This window comes from Balaenoptera borealis (assembly GCF_965194805.1).
Source record: "Balaenoptera borealis genome assembly, chromosome: 19".
NCBI lineage: Eukaryota > Metazoa > Chordata > Mammalia > Artiodactyla > Balaenopteridae > Balaenoptera > Balaenoptera borealis.
Window position 1 is genome coordinate 19,912,513 of NC_138878.1, and position 21,300 is coordinate 19,933,812.

General features: G+C 39.8%; 1 protein-coding gene across 3 annotated transcripts in view; it reads right to left on the bottom strand.

Moving 5' to 3' along the window:
* Positions 1–21,300, bottom strand: part of LOC309617194 (uncharacterized protein) — a 549,153-nt gene that overhangs the window by 220,934 nt on the left and 306,919 nt on the right. The window contains exons 4-5 of one of the 3 annotated variants that reach the window (XR_014237789.1): positions 21,155–21,246; positions 1,053–1,906 (exon numbers count right to left, since the gene is read on the bottom strand). Coding sequence is in view for 1 of the 3 variants with exons in the window: in XM_082369115.1 (XP_082225241.1) it covers positions 21,212–21,246 (35 nt within the window). In the remaining 2 variants the exon portion in view is untranslated. Of the gene's footprint in view, positions 1–1,052; positions 21,247–21,300 lie in introns of those variants that run through there. The other 2 variants (XR_014237788.1, XM_082369115.1) reach the window with 2 other exon arrangements.

Here is a 21,300-nt window from a genome sequence, read left to right on the forward strand (position 1 = left end):
TGATTCGTTTGCAAATATTTCCTCCCATTCTGAAGGTTGTCTTTTCGTCTTGCTTATAGTTTCCTTTGCTTTGCAAAAGCTTTTAAGTTTCATTAGGCCCCATTTGTTTATTTTTGTTTTTGTTTCCATTACTCTAGGAGGTGGATCAAAAAAGATCTTGCTGTGATTTATGTCAAAGAGTGTTCTTCCTATGGTTTCCTCTAAGAGTTTTATAGTGTCCAGTCTTACATTTAGGTCTCTAACCTATTTTGAGTTTATTTTTGTGTATGGTTTTAGGGAGTGTTCTAATTTCATTCTTTTACATGTAGCTGTCCAGTTTTCCCAGCACCACTTATTGAAGAGATTGTCTTTTCTCCATTGTATATCCTTGCCTCCTTTGTCATAGATTAGTTGACCATAGGTGCATGGGTTTATCTCTGGGCTTTCTATCCTGTTCCATTGATCTATATTTCTGTTTTTGTGCCAGTACCATACTGTCATGATTACTGTAGCTTTGTAGTATAGGTTGAAGTCAGGGAGTCTGATTCCTCCAGCTCCGTTTTTTTCCCTCAAGACTGCTTTGGCTATTTGGGGTCTTCTGTGTCTCCATACAAATTTTAAGATTTTTTGTTCTAGTTCTGTAAAAAATGCCATCGGTAATTTGATAGGGATTGCACTGAATCTGTAGATTGCTTTGGGTAGTATAGTCATTTGCACAATATTGATTCTTCCGATCCAAGATGGTATATCTCTCCATCTGTTTGTATCATCTTTAATTTCTTTCATCAGTGTCTTATAGTTTTCTGCATACAAGTCTTTTGTCTCCCTAGGTAGGTTTATTCCTAGGTATTTTATTCTTTTTGTTGCAATGGTAAATGGGAGTGTTTCCTTAATTTCTCTTTCAGATTTTTCATCATTAGTGTATAGGAATGCAAGCGATTTCTGTGCATTAATTTTGTATTCTGTTACTTTACCAAATTCATTGATTAGCTCTAGTAGTTTTCTGGTGGCATCTTTAGGATTCTCTATGTATAGTATCATGTCATCTGCAAACAGTGACAGTTTTACTTCTTTTCCAATCTATCTGTATTCCTTTTCTTTCTTTTTCTTCTCTGATTGCCGTGGCTAGGACTTCCAAAACTATGTTGAGTAAGAGTGGCGAGAGTGGACATCCTTGTCTTGTTCCTGATCTTAGAGGAAACGCTTTCAGTTTTTCACCATTGAGAATGATGTTTGCTGTGGGTTTGTCGTATGTGGCCTTTATTATGTAGAGGTAGCTTCCCTCTATGCCCACCTTATGGAGAGTTTTTATCATAAATGGGTGTTGAATTTTGTCGAAAGCTTTTTCTGCATCTATTGAGGTGATCATATGGTTTTTATTCTTCAATTTGTTAATATGGTGTATCACATTGATTGATTTGCATATATTGAAGAATCCTTGCATCCCTGGGATAAATCCCGCTTTATCATGGTGTATGATGCTTTTAATGTGTTTTTGGATTCTCTTTGCTAGTATTTTGTTGAGGATTTTTGCATCTATATTCATCAGTGATATTGGTCTGTAATCTTCTTTTTTTGTAGTATCTTTGTCTGGTTTTGGTATCAGGGTGATGGTGGCCTCATAGAATGAGTTTGGGAGTGTTCATTCCTTTGCAATTTTTTGTAAGAGTTTGAGGAGGATGGGTGTTAGCTCTTCTCTAAATGTTTGATAGAATTCACCTGTGAAGCCATCTGGTCCTGGACTTTTGTTTGTTGGAAGATTTTTAATCACAGTTTCAATTACATTACTTGTGATTGGTCTGTTCATATTTTCTATTTCTTCCTGGTTCACTCTTGGAAAGTTATACCTTTCTAAGAATTTGTCCATTTCTTCCAGGTTGTCCATTTAGGATGCTTTGTATTTCTGCGGTGTCTGTTGTAACTTTTCCTTTTAAGAGAATTAGTGTTTTTTAAAAGGTTAAGTTTGTATTAAATTTTTTTCCCCTTATTTCCTTCTCTCTAGTCTTTGTCTCTTTCTCTCTTTCTTCCTGCTTTTCCCCTTATCTCTGTTTATTATAAACATATGTTTATGTTTTTCCTTTCTTCTGGGTAGGATAAATTTAAGATTGAGCGTGTGAGCTGGAGAAAGCCCATTTTGGATTTGAATTTTAGCTGGCTACTTGGTAATTGTATGACTTTGGACAACTGGCTTAATGGCTGCTAAGATCTCTGTTTCCTCCCCTGCAAAGTGGAGAACTGAAGGTCCCTGCCTCCAATGCTTGTTCTGAGAATTAAACAAAATTTTACATATGAAACTCTTAGCACACTGCCTTTCACATCAGAACTGAATTTGTATATGTTACTGTGAATAAACTCACTCCCACTCTATTTTGAAAGTTGTTTTGACTATTATCTTTCTGGATGACATTGCATTTTGCTCTCAGCATTGACTTACTGAAGTAGCTTACTTTGATGGCTAAGGGAGGAACCTATGTGAGGCCAGAACGAGACCTCCTCAAGTGAGACTCCATGGAGCTAGTGAGGCCATCCCTATTGTTGATGGGGAATGCGTCCGAATGGTTCTGGGGTAATGCTGTTGTGTGTGGGAGAAAAGAACTTGGACAAGCCTGGCTCATCAGTTTGCAGGGTCATCTTCCTCTCCTTAAAACTCTACAAAACTTACTCAACTGGCTTTGCGATCATGAAAATAGATGTGGTACTATCGTGTACTAGAAGCCTACCATGTGCTGGAAAATACGCAGGGCATTTTTCTTTTTTTTTCTTAAATAACACATTTACCTACCCCCTCCATCTCTATGAGTTGTGTATAACCCTATGCATTATGTACAATTAGCTTCCTTTTCTAGATAAGAAATGGTCAGTTAAAGGGATTTCTACCCAAGGTTATTGAGTCAGAAAGAGATCTTGGGAATTTGAGTCTTGGGATGGCTGTGACTTCTAAGCCTCAGCTTTCTCTACTTTAATTGTTGTACATGATGTTGTTGTTGTTATCACTATTATTATCATTATGATAATGTTTTGTCATGGTTGTTGTTGAAGGTGGTGATGATTCATACTGGTACAGTGTACCACTGTTACTTTTTTCGTCATGATGTTGACAGACATTTCTTCAAGAAATTAAATGTTGCCATACCAACCGGCTCAACTGACAGGAAAACTGTGCTTCATGTCAACGTAAATAGTATTAAAAAATCCACAAAGAAAGCAGGGGTGGGAGAACTAGTTTTTAGTTTAACAAATTACTATATAAAAGACTGACAATAATGTCTCCTCTTACAAAAGTATAAAAAGAGCTAAGCGTATCAGTGTAACACTTATCCTCTCTTAGGCAGAGAAATGGTACTAACAACCTTTCAATGACATTTCAGTCTTTCATTCAATATTTTTTTGAGAAATATGCATACGGTATTTCCCTGCAGGCTCCTTTCCATGCCAACATTGTGCTTTGAAATCAAACCAACCCACCCATATCCCACTCGTTCAGCAGCCACTACGATGGAACTTTGGACCCTCAAGGACATATCCAAGTGCATGTCCAGGACACGTGCATTTTATTTATCCCTGTCCATACTCCATTCTACAGTCCAGTGACCCCTGAGTCCTTGCTTTGTTTCCTTTCCCTGTTACTCACTTGCCCTCCTTGGAACAAAAGCCTACATTTGGCTTTTGCTGGTCGCTTTCGGCAGGGAACACACCAATTATTAGACCTTTCTGGCTATTCTTCGTTTAAAAAATTTAACCCAGTTCTGGATGCTTGAACATCACCTTGTGATACCATGTGTAGCTGTGTAGCAAATGCCCAGATTCAGTTCAGACTTGACTCGCCATTTTGCCCTCCCTCCATACTCCCAAGGGAGAATCTGAGAGCTGTCTCAATTGAAGAAATGTTTGTGAACAGCACAAGGGTAAGTGCAGATATTTCTAATAGTGTTTTAGTATCAGTTAGGGCAAAAATCACAGCAGGTGGTTGTGGTAGAGCACTGTGAACATTAATGTGTGTGTGTGTGTGCTCTGCCTCACACAATTTTTATTCCTTGAAAACCCAAAGAGTGAATGGGCCTCTCTAAAACATAATTTTCATATCCTTACTCTTTTGTACAATTGTATATCAGTAATAGGTGTTTTCTGTGGTTATAGACATCCATTCTTCTCTAACTATTGTTCAACAGACAGTGTCTGAAAGAATGCTGACTTTTTACAAGTTAAAGAGGACTCACATTTTCTTTCCATTTCTCACTTACTGTCATATTTCTCAGTTTCCAAAGTCTATGTGTGTTGAAATGTAGTTTGTCATACTCAACAGGTAGAAGTCAGATAAATCATAGGCACAAGAGTCTGATGATTAGAAGTGAAGTTGTCCCATACCTACTTTGGAAAGTTCGGATTGTGCTTCGTTTCTCTGTAGAGCTATTTCAAAATGAGTTTTGCACATTGTCTCTGTGGCTGATAATCTTGCAATAGGGGTTCTCAAACGGATCATCAAAATCTATAGGGTAAAGGTAAAACTTGTTTTCCCATTATATCACAGGAAGAGGGTTTGAACCATTTTTATTTGAGATATCAATAGAAAAACTGACCCTGAAGTCTAGAGAACCTCTAGTTTGGTGATCTCTGCCAGCCAAATAGTGAAATTGTAAATAATTGGTGAAATTAAAAGGTACCCATTATCCAAAACATAGAAGCTCGGGCAGTAAAGAGCTTCATAAAGAGAGTGATGAGTGAGTGATATCAAATGGTTCGGCAAGTTCCAGGAAAATGATGGCTGAGAAGAGACCATTAGTTTTGGTGAGCAAAGGGTCATTTGTGATTTTTGAAAAAGGAATTTCAAGATGTGGTAGGAGCAGGTAAACAATTACAAGTGATTGCAGAATGATTACGTACCACCTGTACCCACCGCTTTGCTGAACTCCTGGTAGGATATTCCAGGACAAGAAATAACTGCAGTAGTACGGCTACTTTGAATGCCAAGGCTAGTGGTATATATGGATCTATTCATAAACCTAACTAGAAAACATCCTATAGAGATGAAAGAGGCAACACGGTCCGCCATGCCACCATGGCTATGCAATTGAGAATATTGTTTTGAACCTAAAAGCTCAAACAAACATTAATACAAATTCTTATATTATAAATTACACATAATTTGTCACTAAGCAGGAGTTTAGCCCTTTCTCAGGTTTTTTCCCCAAGTGCTTAACATCTCAAGGCACTCTGAACAGATATTACTGAAAACAATAAGTCTTACAGAAAAGTAGGGATAGAGCAGCCTACGTATTTATATTATTCATGAAATGATGCCCCTTCCTGCTTTCTCTGTATCTGCCTCTTTCTCTCCCCATTTTCTGCGTTATCTCTCTGTATGTGCCTGTTAGCAGAGACATACAATGCCAGGTGAGGTTTGAAGGCTCTGGGGAAAGCTCGCCTGGCTCTGAACACCAGATTCAACACTTCCTACCTAGGTGACCTTAGGCAAACTTCTTAACATCTGTAAGCCTCAGTTTTTCTGCACCTTTGAAATGGAATAACAAGTGTCCTTACCTCATCGGGTGTTGTAAGTTCTTAAATGAGATAATCTATATAAAATGCATATTGGGGTGCCTGATATATATTTAGCATCCAGTGACATTCCCTTGAATGGCACCAAAATCCACAGTGAATCCACACCTGAATGACAAATGTAAGTGGCCAAGTAGGAACCACAGTTAACATTATGCTATTTTGTGGTGATGGGACTAAACCTAGAATTTTTGAGTTAAGTTTATTCTTTTATTTCCTGATTCATTTCATCATTCTTTTAGTATCTATTTTGTGCCTCTGTGATAGGCATTGACTAACTTCATGGTAGACAGTATCTCTTCAAACCAAGGAGAGCTCAGTGCCTGGGTATAATGACCCATAAATGACCTCTCTGTGCCTCAGCTTCTCCTTTAAAATAGAGGTAATCATAGTAGCTTCTTCCGAGGATTACCGCGAGGACTAAATGTTTAATACATGTGAAGTGTTTGGCAAAGTGCCTAGTCATAGCGAGTACTTGTCAAACACAATCTATTTGTTATCGTTGTTATTCTTGCTATTGTTATTTTTAAAGACTGAAATAAAATGTGACAAGAAGTAGTGAACATATATGTATAAAGTAGCAAGCGAATAAATAGGCAGAAACACTCAATTCAGGATCAGACATTTGGGAACATTTCTCAGGCGACGGTACTTTTGGACTGAGATTTTACAACGAGAAGAAATTTTCCTGGTAGAAAAGGAGATTCCAGGGTTAGTAATAGCAAGAACAAAAGTATGAAGGCTAGAAGAGCATGATGGATTTGGAAGATGGAGAGACATTTGATGATATTAAAACCAAGTCCCTTAAAATTGAATTCCTCTGTCAAGTTTATGATTAACTCTCTATCCAAAACATTATTCTCTTTTTTATCTAGCACCTGTTCCCCTCAAGATTGAGGGGTATCAAAGAAAAGGGGGGACTTAAGCTGCATTCAGGCCCCCGTGTCCCTGCCCTTTAAAGTAAAAGGCTTTTTGCTTTAGTCTCCGAGGCTTCCCCTGAGTCTCAAAAGGTTTGCTCAAGAATTTATGTTTAGGAAATGTGAAGATGTAGAAACAAAGAATAGCTGTTTGTCTGGGAAACTGGTAACAATTTAGACGATAAACCAGCCACATAGCAGAGTCACCAAAATCCCAGTTCCCTGAAAGATATAGATAAAGTTCTGACCCCAGACTGGTAGAAACCAGAAGACTGGTGATGCTATAAACTTCACCTTGATGCCGACCAATCGGAGAACTATGCACGAGCTGCTCACGTGCCCTGCAGCCCGCTCCCTCACACTGCCTTTAAAACCTTTGTCTCCTGACAACTTGGAGATGGTCTTAGGACATTAGTCCACCATCTTCCCAGGTTACAGGCCTCCTGAATAACGCAACGTTTCCTTTTCCACCATCACCTCTCTCTCAAGTATTGGCCTTTCGAGCAGCAAGCAGCTGAACTTTGGTTTGGTACCGGCCTCTCCACTTACAACGTAAAATAATTCTATCATCTTGTTAATCCATGGTTGTTAGCATAGTGTCTGATATATAACTTCTGGATGGATGGATGGATGGATGGATGGATGGATGGATGGAAAGATGGATGGAAAGATGGAAGGGAGGAAGAAGGAAGAGATGGAGGGAAGGAAAGATGGCTGGAAGGGTGTAAGGAGGGAAGGATGGAGGGAGGGAGGGCTGGATGGGTGGACAGATGGATAAATGGATGGACAGACAGATGGATGCTACTGTGGCCCCAGGCTCCTTTCCAGTGATGGTTATCAGGGGCAAGTTTGGGATGACGATTTTGTTCCTTAGTCTGGTTCAAACATCCCATTCCAAGGCTTCCTACACTCTGCTCAAAAAGGCCAAATCTAATCGATGAGCAAACTTGATCCTACAACCCTCAAAAGGCAGCTGTGTGAAGAGTGCCTTTGAATTTGTGGTAATACTACAGACCTCAAGATTCTCATAATGAATCTGGCTGGCAAATTTTAGAGGCTGCCAGACCTAATGGCAGAAGAGAATCCTTACTTGCAAGGAGTCTCACCTAAATGTTTTCTACTTTCTAGGAGTCAGCCAAGCATTGACGATATAAAACAATGGACTCACATCTCTGTCCTGGTGCTGCCTCCAGCCTAAAATTGCCACCTCCATGTCCAAAAGCCATCAGGGGAAGAGTCCTCGTTTTGATACATCTTGGAGGATAAGCATCTGGAAACAGTGACCACGGTGGACAGTGCTAAATGCCACAGTTGGGTGCATGCTTTCCCTTCTTGTTTCTTTCCCATTTTGATTTTTTTAAAACTGCCTTTCGGATGTTTGGTGCCAAGTTTTTTAAAATAAAAATCAATAAACCCAAACATTTCAGCAGCAAGTTTAATATAGCTCACCTTCCTGGAACAGGCCTTGGGGAAAGCGAGAAGCATCATGTTAAAATGGTGCTGAGCTCAGATCCTGAAAGATGTTTGGGATGGAAGGGACTTGCTAAGCAAGATTTTGATACCTTCAGATGCAAATGAGACAACCCTGCAGGAGCAGGCTTGGCACGAGAGCACATTGAGATATTTGTGGGAGACGATACTCCAATAAGCGTCGATGCCATAAGGGGAGCACAAAGGCGGCACAGAATGCAAGAAGATCACAACTCCACCATTGCTGGAGGTTTGCCGGATGGTTAAAGGCAGAACTCCTCGCTTGAGTCCTATGCTGCTCCCAGTAGCTCTGTCTCTATCTTTGAAGCAAGTAATAATTCGCTAGTTGCTGACTATGTGCAAAGAGCTAGGGATGCAAACACCCATCTTCTTCCCTGGTCCAGCCCTCTTGCCTGTTATTCTAGTCCAGACAAAAATCAACCAAATAAACCATTACTCTTAGTTATTCTATCTGACTCTCTGGGTCTCTACTGAATAAAAAAGAAAGAAGTATGAATAAAATGCTATGACCACAGTGTTTAAAAAATCCAATCACTTTAGCCCATAATTGATTATTAATTTTTACTAAAAGGGTATGTGGATATCTTACTTATTCTGCAACAAGATATTTATATAGTATGAAAGGAGAGACACTTTGTAAATAGGAGGCTTCATCACTACACTTATTAGTCGGTCCAGCACTCTGCGCAATGCAATTGGTGTTTAATAAGTCATATTATAAATCATCTTCTGAAATGTTAATTAAGTGGTAAAACATTTGCTGAAAGTTAAAAGTTACCAAGAATTTAATTATAACCTTGCAGATGCCATTTCCAGTTAATTATATACCCTTCTTATATTCTTGATAAACCACAAAATGCACCCCATTAATAATCAATTGGTATTAAATTAGCTGGAATTAGTTTTTATTAAATCTAAATTAGATTTTTATTTGTGATACAATAAAATAGTGCATCCAGCCCTTGCCACTATGATTGGGGATATTTCTGTAGAGAGTGATCACCAGATGTCTAATTGGGCAATTAATAGATACAGTTTCCAAATTAACATAATTGGGGGACCTAAATAGAAAACAAAATGATTATTCAGCCAGCAGACCATCTTTTTTCCATCCTGCCTTTCAGTCAGGGGTGTCAACCAACCCCTCATTCTTCTGGAAAACCATGCTTCTCAGGGCTGGATTCCTACCAAAATGGTCATTGTGACCCAAAAATAAACAGCTTCAAAGTTCTCCAGCATGGAGACAGCAGTCACTGAGGCCACCCAGAAGGTCATCTCTAACAGGCGGTTTTTCCAGGGTGTGCTGTACCTGCAGGCAGGTACAGCGAGCCTGTGTGGGGTTTACAGAACCGCGGAGATAACCAGCTAGATAATGGGGTGTTTACACAGCTGACATGAGTCCAAATGCACAAGCCCATCTCTTTCCAAAACCAATTTTCCAGATGAGTTTAGTTTGATGTTCCAAAGCTTTTTCATTTTACCATTTAATATACCACAGAAGGGATTGAGAGTTAACCTCTCCATTTCTGCCATCCACTTAAATCCCTTTATAATTGCTTTCCCAGCATGTTCAGTGCACAGTCTCAAAGTGTCCACTGCCATCTGTGTTCTCTTAAGAGATGGTCCTGCCCCCTACATGTAAATAGGCTCTGTTCAGCTTCAGTCTGTAAAGGGGTTGGGGGGGGGGTGGGTCTTGGCTGCTCTGTTCATTCTGGGTACCCGGGCTTCACTCTCTGATCGCTGTTTGTCTGATAGCTTTCTTAAAACTCAGGATACTATGCCAACAACCTAACAATAATGGGTGAGAATTACTGAAAATAAGAAGTGTAAGCTCTTTACATACAGTTTAAAAAGAGAGAGAATTCACAGGAATGAGTTACATAAAGTCTATAAAAAGGTGCTGAGGGTACACGAGCCTCCATTAGTATGTGCAGTTCTCTTAGTGATGCACTGCCACCCACCTCCTCCAGAAGCACTGGTGAAACTCTGCACAGGATGGACCACTACAGCTCAGTGCTGCTTTTATTTCTGGAACCTTTCTCTTAACTGCTTCCTAACTGTATATTGGTCCACCCCACCCCTCACTCATTCAAGGAATCTGTGTTTGCAATCACACCTTTCTTTAGGAACTCATTCATTCACTTAGCACACAGTCATGAACTGCTTTTCTGCAGAGCAATGCGCTTAGACACTGGGATACAATGGTAAACATGATTGATAATGGTCCCTGTTCTCATGGGGTACCTACCATCTGAGTGGGAGAAACAGACTGAAAGGATAACTATATGTAATTGCAAATTGCCTTAAATGCTATACAAAGCAAGAAAAAGTGAGAGCTATAAGGAAAAGAAGGGAAGCTTCTTTAATTCGGTGGGCAAGACAGGGGTCTTTGAAGACTGGTGATTTAAGTTGAAATCTGAGTGGGAGAAAGTGCACTCTGGGCAGAGGGAACAAGACTGAAACAGGCCTTGCATGGGAAGGAGCTCGGTTGTTGAAGAAACTTAGGAGGCCTGGAAGAAGAACCACTGTGGCATGGTGAATAAGGGGGAAGGTGGCATGGGCAGAGAACTGGGAGGGTATAGGAGGTGGCAGTCAACACAGGCAATTAAGGATCGTGAGAGTAGGTGAGGCAGTTGGAGAACTTTGAAATTAAGCAAGAGGACAACCTGATATGATTGGGCTTTAAGATCATCAATCTTGCTCATTGGTGGAGAATGTATAGGAAGAGAGTGAGGTGGGGGGGAAAGCTGACAGGAGGCTGTTGAAATTCTCCAGACAAGAGAGATGGTGGCCTGGAGGGATGGGAGGTGGAAGGGAGAGAAGGTGATGAACTGAGATGCATTTTAAGAAAAAACCAAAGGGATGGGTTGGTTATGGAGCTGAGGCTAGAGAAAACTCGAGAAGGCTCCTAGGCTCCTACTCAGCATGTAGTTCTTGAGCACTTAGTATATGCCAGATGTTGGATATGACAAAGGTCGACCCGACAGCAAAAGTTCATGCTCTAATCGGAGTTAACATGGGAGTTAACATCCCTTCAGAGGAGAGTTGATAGGCTAATTGCAGAGAACTCCTTCTCTTTCCAATCATTCAAAATCTGGTTTTTGGAGTATAGGACTTTCATCAGCTACAATTGTAACACAATTTACTTTGGCAATGATTGTGACTTGCTCTCATCCAATATAAATTTGGTTTCCTCCAAAATGACTTTGCTTGTCTCTTGCCAGGACAGGAAGGATTTCAGAGACCTCCTTGGTGCTGTTATATTACAAATGATTACTAGGTCTAGGGTCACCTCTATGGGTATGACTGAGGTGGCACCATGAAATGCCTTTCACTTTTACCCCAAGCTGCTGAAGCCACATGGAAGACTATTTGGGGCCTCATCAGTAATGTGTCATATAATGATTTCACAATCAATGCCAAAGTTTTGTTTTATATAAGGTTGCCTCCTAATTATTACAGTAAAATGGATTGCCTATATAAAATCTGGAAAAGGAAAAGAAAAAATGAAGTATAATCACTAATGATGCTATTCAAGTTTTATAAAGCAGTTTTATAATTCTGATGCTTTCTTTCTTTATATGCATATTTCAATGAAGTTTTGATTATAAAATTTTTTATTTTGAATTTAACAATAACACAAATTCATTTTTCACACGTTTTTTCATAGCTACAACTTTAACTCTTTGGACAAGTAAAGTTATTTTCAGTGTATCATTATTCTAAGCATAATTTCAATAAAGTGTGCTGGAACTTCTTGTGTTATTCAGGAGTATTTCATCTTTATTTGTATCCTGGAGGTAGAATTAATGGGTCAAAAGGTAGGAATGCTTTAAAGGCCCGTGATACATATTGCTAAAATGCTTCTTAGAGGGTTGTGCTAATTAACACTCCCCAGAGAAATGCAGAAAAGTAAGTTAAGCAAAACTCTTTTAATCATCATTTTCTCTTCTCTCCTGTCTATTAAATTTTTAATGTGTGTTAATTAGATGCGTGAAAAATTTCCTCTCATTTTTGCAACTGCCTCCTTTTTAATTTTTATTAGAGGCTAGAACCCACCTCCCACCCCACATGGGCCTATTAGTCATTTCTAATTCCTCTTTTGTGAATTGCTTTGTTCGTGTCCTTTACTTGTCTACTGCGGTCTTAGCTTTAGTTTTTCTTTCCTTATTTATTTATACAAAATTTTTATATGTGTGCCACCACTGGGTTCTCTTCTCCTTTGCTGGCTTTTTCCTTCCTATCCTCACCCCTGGCAAGAAAGATGTCTTTAAATATCCTGACACATACATAGATTTCTATAAAAATGATCAGTGTAATCAAGAGAAAGGGTTTTTTCAGTTAATCATTCCCTTCTTTAAAAAACCCTAAAAGTCAGAAGTCTATACCACAGAACCGTAGGGAAACACAAGCAGTGAGCTCCATACTGTTATTGATTCCCTGTGGGATTCAGGAGGACGCTGCCCTGCTCTGGAGTTCAATTTCTCCTGCACTGATCACGGGAGGACACTGATGGAGTTGAAGTCAGGGCTCAGGATGGAACCAGAGAAGTGGAAAGGGGAGGAGAGAGTGTGGCCTCAGAAAGAACACCTCCCCCAAACCAATGAAAACCAACAAGCAAGCAAGCAAACACCATCAACAAAATGCATGCATACATAAGCTAAGAGCTATCTGCACTGTCTTCTAAACACTAAGTCACTTCATGATTGGCTACTGGCAATTAGTATTTTTTCCAGGAATGAAGCTTGAATATCCTTCCAATCATGATGACCACAGCAGCTCCTTTTTGTCCAAATCAAGCAAAAGCAGCTACTGTTGATTGTTATTTTCTTATGTGAGACATATATAGATATATGTTACATATATCTATATATCTCTCTATCTCCAGGTTTCTCTAAATAACTGTGACTAATTATTTCTATGTATCTGTCTGTCTGTCTATCTATCGTCAATCTATTTAACTTGGCCACTACTCCTTAGCCACAACAATTTTTATTAATTTGTTGATCTCAGTGCAATCTTTTCAACCTGGCTTATTGACAGGTCATTCTGTTTTGTGGATGATTTGTTCATAAAGGTATGTGCTTTGAGTGTTTATGCTCCAGATGCGGGGTCATTCAGGTGAAACCAAATGCCATTTGTACAATAGCTCCAAGGAGTGAACCCTGACTCTTGTGAGGGTAACTGGAGTTACTGTTCACTGGACACAGCCACCTAAATCTGGATCCAAACTCTGTGGTTACCCTGAGTCAGATGATTCCTACTAAGCCCACCATACAACTTCAAATGTAGTGTTCTTCCGACAAAATGTATTATCACAAACATGGTGACTTAACACAAATTTTTTATCTTACAATTTCGTAGGCTAGAAGTTCAACATAGGTCTATCTGGGCTAAAAGCAAGGTGATAGCAAGGCAGTGTCCTTTCTGGAACTGTAGGAGAGAATCTGGTTCCTTGACTTTTTCAGCTTCTGGAGGCTGCTCACATTGTTTGGCTCATAGCTCCCTTCCCGTGTCTTCAAAGACAGTAATGCTGGATCCCTCTGACCATTCTTCCACAGTCACATCTCCCTCTGAGCACAGCCAGAAAAGGTTCTCCACTCTCAAGAACTCATGGGATTAGATAGAACCCACCTGGATAATCCCAAATGATCTTTCGGTCTCAAAGTCCTTAATCACATTTGCCAAGTTCCTTTGGCCATGTAAGGTAACATATTCAGAGTTCCCTGGAATTAGGATGTGGACATTTTGGAGGAGGAGTGTTTTATTCTTCCTATCTGTCTTAGTTCAAGCTGCTATAACAAAATGCCACAGACTAGGTGGCTTATAAACAACGGGAATTTATTTCTCATAGTTCTGCAGACTAGAAGTAAAACATCAGGGTGCCACTATGGTCAGGTTCTGGTGAGGGTCCTCTTCTGGGTTGTAGACTGCTGACTTCTCGTTGTGTCCTCACATGGCAGTGGGGAGAGAGAGAAGCAACAGGCTCTCTCATGACACTCATAAGAGCACTAATCTTATTCATGAGGGCTCCACCCTTATGACCTCATCTACTTATAACTACCTCCCAAAAGCCCCAGTTCCTAATACCATCATCACATTGGGGGAAAGGGTTTTGACATATGGATATGGGAGGGACACAAACATTCAGTGCATAACACTACTGCAAAGGAACACACCATTAAAAAGAAAAACAGATGCATTCTAAACTTAGGGTGAATTCTTAGTATAAGCTCATCAACTTCCAGTCCTGAGCAAGACTTCCGGTCTCCTAAGATTTTATGTACTAGAGTTTTAAATATGATATAGAAGAAAAAGTATAGACTTGATTCAAATGCCACTCTGGAACTCTTTTCTGTGTGGCCTTAGAAGTGTGGCATCGCCTTCCAGTCTTCCCTGGAGCGGGGGAAAGAGCCTGCTTATAAAAGCTTCCTATGAAGTAGGAGTCTCAGAAATATGAAGCAGCCCCCCACTTACTCCACAGGCTTCCATTCTCCTTCCAGCAACCCTGGACTGTAGGTAAGGCTGCTCCTACATTACTACATACACACTTATGCTCTCCTTAGTTTTCCGTAGAAGAGACAGCTTTAGGGACTTGGGTTACCTTAACTCAATGACTAAAATTTACACACACCTTGAAATCCCATTTATTTACCTGCCTGTCTACCCAGTATCTCAAATCCACCTCAAAATCTCCATGTTCAAAATTAAATTCATTGTCTTCCCCACATTACTTGCCAAAATCTGGTCCTCTTTTGGCATTTCCTATTACAGCTAATGGCCCTAGCAGTCACCTTTAACTCCCATGGGCCACTGACCTCTTAAGTAAGAGTGGAATTCTTCCACTTCTCCAGCAACCACCTGGTTTGAGCAGCAACCATCACCTGTTGTCTTTAGTGGTCACCTAGCAGATGTCTTACACTCTCTCTCACTCTTTTCTAACCATTTTTCAGCAAAAAACTAGGATGATCTTTTCAAAATAACCATCTGGTTGTGTCATCCTTTTTGTTTGAAACCACTCAATACGTCTTCACCCTGAGTGGCCATGCTGGGTCTGCCCAGTCCCTGAACTCGTCTTCAGCAAGCATTCCTTCACTCAATACTTTCATCCACTCAGCACTTGGTGTGTAGCTCACAGAATGTCCTGTGTTTCCCACTAAGAGAAGGCTTTTGCATGGGCTCTCCCCTCTGCCTGATAAATGCATCCACTACCCGCATCCTCTGCCAACTCTGTTTATCTAAAGAGCTCATCTGTCCTTCAGGTTTGGAGTCAGATATCTGGTTCTTACTGAAGCCTTTCTTCACCTCCTAAGCCGGATCAGATTTTGCTGCCTTTACTGCAGTTTGTGACTGTGTTCTCATGCAGGTGATGGAATCTGTGTGTCTGCTTAGAATTATATTTTCAGCACATAGCACAGGCATGACACATAGTAGGCCCTCAATTATGTGTTAATTATCTGCCTAATAAATGCATGAAATCTATAGTTCCAACTAAGGTTGCCCTATTTCAGCTTCACATATATCACTGCACATATATCATTTCAATAGTTTAGTGACCGACTTCCCTTTTCCAGGTCTCTCTTTCTCTCTCTCCACAGTGTCACAAGAATGATCTCTCAAATGTGTCACTCTGACGATGCCAGCCCCTTGTTTTTATTTATTTGTTAGTTTGTTTATTTAATCGATCTGCCCATTGCCTACTGAGAGAATTCCAACATTCCTTAGCTTTATTTATAGCCCTTCCAAACATAGGCATTTCCTACCTGACTCCCCTCCTCTCTCCTCCACATACCCGCAGTTACAGCCAGTCTGAGCCGGTCATTCTTGCTGGGATTTAAGGCTGTACTTGCAGTCTTGCCATCCCCTCTGCTGTCTCAATTGCCCTGCTTTCCAGCTCTGCATTCCTCCGGCTTCTTCATAGCCCAAGCCCTCTAGCCGGCTCCGCCAGCAGTCTGCTTTCATCGTGTCCAGTTGGTCATCCTCTCTCCATCCCCCAAATGCTCACACCTCTCTCCACCACTCACACAGTGCAGCTCGACTAGAGCTGTAACACGCGCACGTCCTGTTCACGCATGTCTTCTTTCAGCCAGTTAATACATCTTCATTGAGCGTCCATTTTACGCTAGGCACTATCGACAAAAGCATGAATAAGACATGATGTCTGCCCTCCAGGAGCTTACGCCCTGGTGAGCAAGAGACGGGCAAGTAGTAACTGAATGTAGTCTTCAAAGTATTATGGTCACCCCAAATAATCTATAAACTCCAGAAGAAAAAAAAAATCATATGCTTGACATCCCTTTCACTCACATATATTTTAATGAAAAAGTGTTGTTCCAACAATAATCAAGGTCTCAGGGGCTTGTGGTAGAAAATGTGGCTCTCTGTGTCTAAATGCAAGAAGATGTAGCAAAGACCATAGCATTTTATAAAGTCCTGCATATTAACAGCATTTCTGCATCAGGAATGGAGCCAGATCCAGTCTCTGCAGACCCATCCCGTGTCTGTCATTAAGAGCCAAATGACTACACTCTTTACTCAGAATAATGAGCAGCAGTGCTGTTTGCCATTATAACATATGACAGCCAACACCATTCAGAGAGGCACTTTGAGAATACAGCCTTAATGCAGTGTTGTCTTAATCAAATACTTCTTTATCGATTGCTTATGGTTAAGAAAAAAGTGATAGGTTTGCATAACTGTCCCTAAGGAGAAGTGTTGGCTGCAGCAGCTTTATTATGTCTTTGTGCAAGTCAACCATGATGACCCAGATCCTGATGGATTCATTTTTAGAGGAATAGTAACAGCCCCAAAATATGATCAACCAATTTGATTACATATATGCATTTAAAAATATTAAATAACTTTTAAAAGACAAAAATGAGAAAAGCTGCTTGCAGCGAAAGTGGGAGATGAGACAGTATCTCCATTTCTAGTATTTTCTAAATATACGCCTCCCTGCCTTTGAGTCTCCTGTTCCATCTACCAAGACTGCTCTCTTCACATGGTTCCCCAGGTGCGCACAGGGTGTCCTCAGCCACGTCCTCCTCGTGACAGCATCACATGCTGAGCTCATTACAGTCTGTACGCCCACTAGCTTGTGAACTCAAAGAAGGCAAAGGTTGGGTCTCATCCTCCTTTATGTCCCTACAGTAGGTTGTGAGTGCCTGTCCAGTGAAGGAAGAGTTCATTCCAGTTGATTAGAAGACTAATAACCAAGTGGTAAAAGGAGAGAAAATCTAAATACTTCCTACAATAGACAATGCGATCTCAAAGTAAACTTTGTAAATAAAATACTTAAAGTTATTAATAAAAAACAATAACTAAAACAAACATCATTACTAAATAAACATGGTTTTAAAATGATAATGCCAAATGCTGTAGAACTTATAGCAAAACTGGGCTAGATCACCCACAGCAGTAGCTCGACGATATGCACAGAGTTTTATTTATGCTAGGGACGCGATTGGAAATGAATTAGTAAGTTATGGCCTATCAATCCAATAGGGGATTTCACAACAATTAAAAGTGATAGTTGTGAAGATGATTCTGACATGAAACTGTTATGAAATTGTGTGTTTCATAATAAACAAAAGCTGCAGAGAAAACAGAAACAGTTTGACTTTGGATGTCACAGTAAGGGTGAATCTTTAGTATGTTTTATTTTTATTTTTATTAGTGTGCTCTACTGCTTCAGCAGCATAAAAGTTGATCATCTTTTTTAGGGCCATGTTCTAAAGTTCCATATTAAAATGCAATATGATCTCTAGCAATTTCATTTTTGTATAACAGTGTGACAACACATTTTTTAATTAAATTACGAAAATATCCCTTTCACCTCCTCATACAAATACTGTTTGATATGTTTGTGGATCTGGGTGACTTTACTAGTTTCTTGCATTTATGTAAAAAAAAAAAATTATAGGTGGATTCTAGGTAAAGATGGCAGATTGAAGATATACATATATTTTCTCTCCCTCTCAAAATGCCATTTAAACAACAATATAGTGTTTCTTTTTTTGTTTGTTTTCCTTTTTTTTCATTCCCTTTATAGTTTATTACAGGACAATATAGTTTCCTGTGCTATACGGTAGGACCTTGTTGTTCATCTATTTTATATATAGCAGTTTGTATCTACTAGTCCCAAACTCCCAATCCTTCTCTCCCCCACCCAGGGTTTCTTTGAAAGGCATAAATAGCAAGAACAGAGAATGAAAGAGGGACATCATGTACAAAACTTTGGAAGCTCAAAAGCAGATGGATAAATAATTACCTTACTAGTACGGAGAAAAATGATCAAGCCAGTAATAGGGAAAGTTGAGAAGCAACCTAGTTTAGACCATAGAACCCCCGAGTGGATCAGGAACAGATATCACCTCTGAAAGTAAAGGTGAAGATGGTGCTTTTGGGTTGTTTTTTTTTTTTTGCTCCGACCAGAGACTGAACCCAGGCCCTTGGCAGTAAAAGGGCAGAGTCCTAACCACTGGACCACCAGGGAATTTCCAAAGATGGCGCTTTTAAGGAGGAGGACCACTGTTGAATGTGTACCTGAGAAACATTTTGATTTCCAGATTGCTTCCCTGACTCTGCTGGACAATTTTCTCTCTCCCGTGTCAGCATAAGACTGGAGGTTTTATTCTCTACTGAAGATGAAGCAACGATTCTGCTTTGCAATATAAGGAACTTTATAAAATAAATGTGTATATTTGCCTTTTAGAACCATCACCCTGGTGCCTGGAGTGAAGGGTTTGAGGGGTGAGATGGAGCTAGAGGGTAGGGAAACCAGCGAGCCAACTTCTGAAAATTGGTAGGAGATCATTGGAGTGGGGGGGCACTGGAGAGAGATTTTTTAGGAAATAGAAATCACAGGGCTTCATAAGTGACTGAATGTAGAGGAGAGGCAGAGAAGAGTAAGTCAAGGATGAGTACCAGATCTCTGTATTGGATGACTTCTACAGGGCCTCTCTCTGGCTCTGTCTACTCCCCACTCATTGTTTCCATTGTCTCAATATTTCTGTGATAACCCTGGTTGCTCAAATCTTTTGGGGAAGGCAGTGGAGAAAACCTGCCTCAGCTATCATTTCTCCATCCTTCCTCTACTCCAAGCTCTAGAGCAGGAGTGAGTTTTAAGGAAACTGGGGAGAAAAACAGGCTGACATTTGTGAGATGCTTACAAACCAGGTGGTAGTAACTTAAGATTTCACGTATTGGATGTGTAAATGCAGAATGATGCCCTTTCCTGTGCAAACTAGCCATTGCTACTATGTGCCATCTGGAGAAATGATTCTATTTGTCTTTGCTGTTCAAGTGATTTGGGGAATAACAACTCACTATAGCATCAAAACTGTCCCAGCATACTTCTCCATTTAAGTTGTTGATAAATCTTCTTGGATAATATTGCTGAAAAGTAGTGCATGGGGAGAGGGAAAGATCAAGTGAATTCTTGCTTTGCTTTATCTGGGCAACACTTATTTTAAGCGGTATCTACTGGTATTTGGCAGTAGAATGAAGCATATTTTAATGTCATGTAACCTTTTAAAAAACACCATTTTCTATATTTTTATGTCTTGCTGTAATTGTAGAAGGAATCAAGAAATATAGACATTGACCTTGACAATGGATAAGTATGGCACCTAGACTCAGTTTAGCCATTACAAAGTTACATGTCTCATTATCCTGTAAAGTTCCTGGAAGCCACATGCAGTTGAGCCTAAAAAAATCCAATAAAATCCTTTTCATTATGGCCAGGGAACAACTGCAGAATATCTGCATGGATAATGCTGCCACATCTTTTTTAGGAGAACAGCTGGTAGCTCAATGGCCTTCTTTCTTTAAAAAAAAAAAAAAAGTGCCTCTTGCTCTGAAGTTTCAGCAGGAAACTGCTGCTTCATCATAGAGTCATGTCACATATTTTATGGTGCTAAACTTTGCCGTAGGAGTTGAGAAACAAAAATGAAAGAAAATTGATGCACTATATGAATTGGTGCCAGTGAACAGAAAGTAATGGGTGCGCATAAAACTCAGCATCTACTGAGAGTGAAGGGTACACAGTCCGTTGACATTCAGAACTTGAACATTAGCACCACTTCAGATGCCTGGAGGAAAGCTAACACTCAGCGGAGGGTTTATTGCTGGTGGTGTGATCTGATCATGGGTTCTTGGTGCAATTTCAGGGGGATGAAGTGTGTAGGAGAATGGACTCAGATGAAAAGGCTTTGACTCTGAAAGATCAGAAATGATGTGAGAGATTCTTTAGAAATGAGAAACAAGAGTCAGCTAGAATACTTTCCACATGGACACAGGCATGAATGTAATAAAATACAACTGTCCTTAACATGTAAGAGGTGAAATAACTCTGTTCCATGATTTTAAAAGGGAGACAGTGCACCACAGTAATTAATGAAAAAGGTATTAATGCAATTTATACACAGAGTGTTCATAAATCATTTAGAAAGAACATCCTAATGATACATAAAGAAATGACACAAACACTGAGCATTACACAAGAAGATATACACCCAGAACAAACATGTGAAAGGTTTAGCCTGAATAATAAACAAAGTGCTAAGTAGAACAGCCATGAGGTATTATTTTGCATCTTTCACTTTGATAGAAAGCGGTAACACAAAAGATGCATTGGCATGGCCATACTTTTATATTGCTGATGGTAATAAATTTTTGTAAATCTCTTTTTGGAAGCAAGCTGTCAATAGGTATAAGTACATTCCTATCTGGTAAACAACATTCTTGAAATATTTTCTGGGTTTAATAATCCAAAATGGCGGAGAAGGTGCATATATGGAGATGTTAATCTGTGTGTGTCTGTGCATGTGTGTGTGCGTGTGCGTGTGTTTTAAAGTTTAAATTTGGAGGCAGTCTTACTGTCCAACATGGAGCAGGTTAAATAAATAGTGACATACCCATTCCCTAGATGAATTACTAAACATTCTAATTATGACAACTTCGTAGCAACACAATAGGCATTTATATGTTCAATTAAATGGAAAATAAATAAGAAGACTATTTAATGGGAAATATACTGTGATTATAGACATGAAAAATAATAGCTAACATTTAAATAGTATTCTTCATTGCCAGCCACTTTGTTAAGCACTTTGCACTGATTATCCTATTGAATCGTCGTAACAGCCCCGTGAGCTTAGCATCCCATTTACAGGTGCACAAACTTTGACTTGGAGACTTAAGTTACTTACCTAAACTGACAGAGCTGGTAAGCAGACTTAGATATTCTGGCTTCTGCTCTGGAGTTCTTAACCAACACTCCATACCACCCTTTTCGTAAGACCTGGACAAGAACGTGAAAAAATTAAAATAAGCATATTCAGTTAGTGGGATTCTC